This window comes from Austrofundulus limnaeus, unplaced genomic scaffold (genome assembly GCF_001266775.1).
Source record: "Austrofundulus limnaeus strain Quisiro unplaced genomic scaffold, Austrofundulus_limnaeus-1.0 Scaffold401, whole genome shotgun sequence".
NCBI classification, from domain to species: Eukaryota; Metazoa; Chordata; class Actinopteri; order Cyprinodontiformes; family Rivulidae; genus Austrofundulus; species Austrofundulus limnaeus.
Window position 1 is genome coordinate 243,202 of NW_013952803.1, and position 2,205 is coordinate 245,406.

The 2,205-nt window shown below is 41.1% G+C and overlaps 1 protein-coding gene across 1 annotated transcript in view; it reads left to right on the forward strand.

The window, feature by feature from the left end:
• LOC106528743 (zinc finger protein 32) overlaps positions 1–1,302 on the forward strand; it is a gene marked incomplete at both ends in the record, with an annotated part of 2,587 nt that extends 1,285 nt beyond the window's left edge. Inside the window, 1 exon segment of the mRNA XM_014023990.1 lies at positions 309–1,302. Coding sequence (XP_013879444.1) covers positions 309–1,302 — 994 coding nt within the window.
• Between the last annotated feature and the right edge of the window lie 903 nt (positions 1,303–2,205).

Sequence of the window (2,205 nt, forward strand, 5' to 3'; positions counted from 1 at the left end):
AAGTATGGGAGTATTTCACATTAAAACAAAACAACGTAGTTGCCTGCCAGCTTTGCAAAATGTAGCTAGCATATCACAGCAGTACAACTGTAATGCACGAGCACTTGAAGCACAAACATCCTGGAGCACAGACTTCACACAGCAGCGTAACGGCACGGTAAGATTTGCCTTTAAGTGAGTTCAGTTTAGCACTGGAACAAGTTTGATTTAAAAAAAACTAACCTGAGTCATCAAATAAGGTGCGCTGTCTGTGTGAATATAATGTTACAGTTCTTAATGTTCTGTACACGTTTCACTGGTTCCCACAGGCGTTCAGGAGTTGGTGATGAGGAAAGATGTTCCTGAAGAACAGAGACCTGATGTGGACCAGCAGGATCAAAAACATGCCCACATAAAAGAGGAAGAGGAGGAACTGTGGACCAGACCGGGAGAAGAGCAGCTCACTGTGAAGGAGGAGAATGATGACACCGACTGTTCGTTCACGTCCTTTCGTTTGAAGGCTGAGGATGATGAAGATGAATCAGCAGCTGGTGAGGAGTCCTGTGGAGGAGTAGAACCTACAAGAAAGCCAGATCTGAGTACTTATGATGATGATGATGATTCTGACTCCTCAGTAACTGAAGTCAGTGAGGATGAAGAAGATGATGATGTGTACCATTCTGACTCTCAACTGGAACACTTTGCAGACTCTGGGTCAAAAACTGAAGACACTGATAAAGACTGGGAGCCTTCGCCCAGCAGGGTTCCTAAATCACGTGTAAAAAACAACAAAAACGAACAGAAGCTATTAAGTTGTTTTTTGTGTGTTAAACAGTTTACAGAAAAAGGCAACTTGAACAGACACATGAAAATCCACACAGGAGAGAGGCCGTTTTGTTGTGATCGTTGTGATAAAAAGTTTAAGGAAAAAGGCAAATTGAACAGACACATGAAAATCCACACAGGACAGATGCCGTTTTGTTGTGATCTGTGCGATAAAAAGTTTCCCGAAAAGAACAAATTAGGCAGACACATGGAAATCCACAAAAGACAAAGGTCATTTTGTTGTGAGCTGTGTGGGGAAAAGTTTAGCCAAGAGGGAGTTTTAAACAAACACATGGTAATCCACACAGGACTGAGGCCATTCAGTTGTGATGTTTGTGATCGAAGGTTCATGCAAAAGGGAGATTTAAAGAAACACCTGAAAATCCACACAGGACTGAGGCCATTCGGTTGTGAGCTGTGCGGGCAAACCTTTATTGACAAGAGTAAACTGAACAGACACAGGAGAATCCACACAGGAGAAAAGCCATTTTGTTGTGATTTGTGTGAACGAAAGTTTGGTGAAAAGGGAGGTTTGGACGCACACAAGAAAATCCACTCGGGACACAAGCCGTTTTGTTGTGATCTGTGTGATAAAAGGTTCACCCAAAATGGAGATTTGAAGAAACACATGAGAGTCCACACAAAAGAAAAGCCATTTTGTTGTGATTTATGTGACTTGCGGTTTTCCTCAAAGGACAGTTTAAACAGACACACGAAAATCCACGTAGGACTGAAAGCTTTTTGTTGTGATTTATGTGACCGAAGGTTTATTACAAAGGGTGATTTCGACAGACACACGAGAACCCACACAGGACAGAAACCTTTTTGTTGTGAGCTTTGTGGGCAAAGGTTTAGCCGAAAGGACTTTTTAAACAAACACATGAGAACCCACACTGGAGAAAAGCCATTTTGTTGTGATTTTTGTGATCAAAGGTTTATCCAAAAGCCAAGTTTAAACAAACACATGAGAATCCACACAGGACAGAAACCATTTAGATGCGATTCATGTGACCGAAGGTTTATTACAAAGGGTGATTTAGACAGACACATGAGGACCCACACAGGACAGAAACCTTTTTGCTGTGAGCTTTGTGGGCAAAGGTTTAGCCGAAAGGACTTTGTCAACCTACACATGAGAACCCACACAGGAGAAAAGCCATTTTGTTGTGATCTGTGTAAACAAAGATTTAGTCAAAAAAGCAGTTTAAATTCACACATGAGAATCCACAGAAAACAAAGTAGTCTTTAGGTGAGATACTACAAAGGAGGAAAAAAAATCACTGTTTTTGTGCAGGTAGATATGCACCAAACAATGTAAACTTGTAACTTGGTTTTTTTGAACTTGCAAGTTTGATTTGTGCAACTGTAAGAAATACGTGTTTAATATCGGCTGACAATCAG